The sequence below is a fragment of the Aplysia californica genome, unplaced genomic scaffold (assembly GCF_000002075.1).
Source record: "Aplysia californica isolate F4 #8 unplaced genomic scaffold, AplCal3.0 scaffold00007, whole genome shotgun sequence".
NCBI lineage: Eukaryota > Metazoa > Mollusca > Gastropoda > Aplysiida > Aplysiidae > Aplysia > Aplysia californica.
This window is the reverse complement of record NW_004797277.1, coordinates 904,665-907,096: the sequence shown is the minus strand read 5'-3', so window position 1 is coordinate 907,096 and position 2,432 is coordinate 904,665. Positions and strand designations below refer to the sequence as shown.

Here is a 2,432-nt window from a genome sequence, read left to right as displayed (position 1 = left end):
TGTATGTATGTATGTATGTATGTATGTATGTATGTATGTGTGTGTTTGTGTGTGTGTGTGTGTGTGTGTCTGTGTGTTTATGTTTATATGTCGACTGTTATATATATGCAAATAAATCACATTTTAATCTTTCTAGTTAAACCACACTTCTCTGTTTAATGCCAAGTAAGCTGGCTAATATTTAGTGTGTCCCATTCAAGGTCATTAAAATTTGTTGGGATTTTTAATTTTTAATGGAAGCGTGCTGAGAGAAAAACCATACTACAGTACTGAAACTAGTGTAAAAACTGTACTATACAATACTGTTCCGGGAAAAAGGAGATGAAAACAGATGGTCAATCATGATGCTTTTGAGTAATCGCATAACTCTGTTGCGGTAGAGGTATGCAATAATCGATAACATAATTATAACTACCACCAAAAAATAATTGTGAGCTCTTCATAGCTCTGTTCTCATTATTTCTAATCCTTTGATCTAGGGGAAGAAGACGGCGGATGGTGCGCAGACCCGAAGGACACCAATCCATGGATTCAAGTGGATTTGGATCAGGTGACAGCTGTGTCAGCCCTCACTTTCCAAGTGCCTGAGCGTGTTTCAAGCACGGTTATTCCCTCCAATTACGTCAAAAGGGTCAGACTGGAGTACAGGGACGTAAACAGTGCTAAACTAGTCTACAAGGCATACAGCAGTGTGAGTACAGTTGCTTGTTCGAAATACGTGTAGATGAATGAATGAGTGAACGATTTACTGAATAAACAAGTACATAGATTGATAAATCAAGTAAGGATATAAAATATGTTCAAAGATGAAAGAATTATTGATACGAACGAGTCAGAGTCCGTTTACTATGAAATTAGCTTTTAGAACTGCATAATAATAAGTATTGTTAATTAAAGTTGCATTGCACGTTGCAAGACTTGAAATAGTCATCAGAGGAAGGGGATGGAGATCTTTGCCGTAAGCAGACAAGCACCTACTATAATACAATTATACCATGAAAATGAATTGGAGTGAAGCTACATGGCTGCCAAAGCATAGATTGGCAGAGGGAACGGCTCGGCCTAGGTCAGGTAAAAAATAGTGAGCAGCAAGTGAAAAATGAAAAGGTTGGACTTACTGGTACGGGTAAAGAAGAAAAATCGAAAATAACAATTCTGAAAGCAAAAAAATATCATTTTCAAAAGAATATTCTTACACGAAAGCAATATCTCCTTCCTATGGGCGCTTGATAAAGGCAGCTTTTAGAGAGAAGTGAATGTAAATATTTGTTCAAATTAGATTGCAGTAACCAATTTTTTTTTCAACGAGAGTGTAGTAACTGTATATTTTTGTTGAAACGACAGTGTAATAAATGTAGCATATTTTTGCTCAAAAGAGGAAGCTGAATATAATAACGAAGCCTTGTTAACAATTGTAACGTCAAAATGTGGTAATTATTTCCAGGGTATGCCAGCCACACCCAATGCAACAGTGGCCTATCTGATCCAGCTCAGACCTAGAGTGGTCACCGACTCAGTGCGCCTGTATATCACTGATGCCCAAGGAATGGCCTGTTTCTGGTTTGACCTCGTTGGGTGTCCAGTTACAGGTGAGCTTATTAAGTGAAATATTTACACTGGAACTCTTAAAAAGAGGTTTTACAATTCATTTCTGTCTGCTTGTAAAGTGTAGAAAAATTTTCCCCAAAAAATATTAAAGTCTCGCTACATAAAGGTAATACTCGTGATCTTTACTTTTAAACAAATTCTAACATTTTCTAAGTTTCTAAGTTGGAAAAAAGCCTTTCTATCCTTAACTGTATTATGGAAAAAGTATGTTGTCAGAATCTATGATGTCTGTACCACTACTCTCTCTCTCTCTCTCTCTCTCTCTCTCTCTCCCCTCTCTCTCCCTCTCAGTCTATTTTCTCTCTGCCTGTCTCTACTATCTCTCTGTTTCTCACTATCGCTCTCTCTCATCTCTCTCTCTCTCTCTCTCTCTCTCTCTCTCTCTCTCTCTCTATTTTCTCTCTGCCTGTCTCTTTCTGTATGTCTCTACTACCTCTCTGTCACACCCCCCTCTCTCTCTCTCCCTCTTTCCCTCCCACCACGCTAAGATCCTGTAGGATTACGGACCCTGTTCGTTTTCACGCCAAACTGGGCTCAACACATCGCTCAAAACAAACTTTGGAGAAGAAATTCTAAGGCTCAACACAAACTTGGAGAGCAGAAGAAAACGAAGTTTGAACGATCAACCAAAGCAAACTAGGAAAAAGCAGAAGATGATGAAGAAACTAGAAAACTCCAGAGAAACACGAACCTTGACCGTAGAAAACGAAGTCTGAAGACTTCTTGCCAAACAAATGCAGTATTCTCAAACAAACAGACACATACACACTCTGAGCGATTTAAAGTGAGGGGGTGGCAAGGAGGGCGAGAGAGAGAGAGAGAGA

General features: G+C 38.8%; 1 protein-coding gene across 1 annotated transcript in view; it reads left to right on the top strand.

Moving 5' to 3' along the window:
* LOC101852371 overlaps nt 1–2,432 on the top strand; it is a gene marked incomplete at its 3' end in the record, with an annotated part of 64,598 nt that overhangs the window by 27,684 nt on the left and 34,482 nt on the right. The window contains 2 exon segments of the mRNA XM_013081469.1: nt 480–691; nt 1,445–1,589. Of these exon segments, the coding sequence (XP_012936923.1) occupies nt 480–691; nt 1,445–1,589 (357 nt within the window).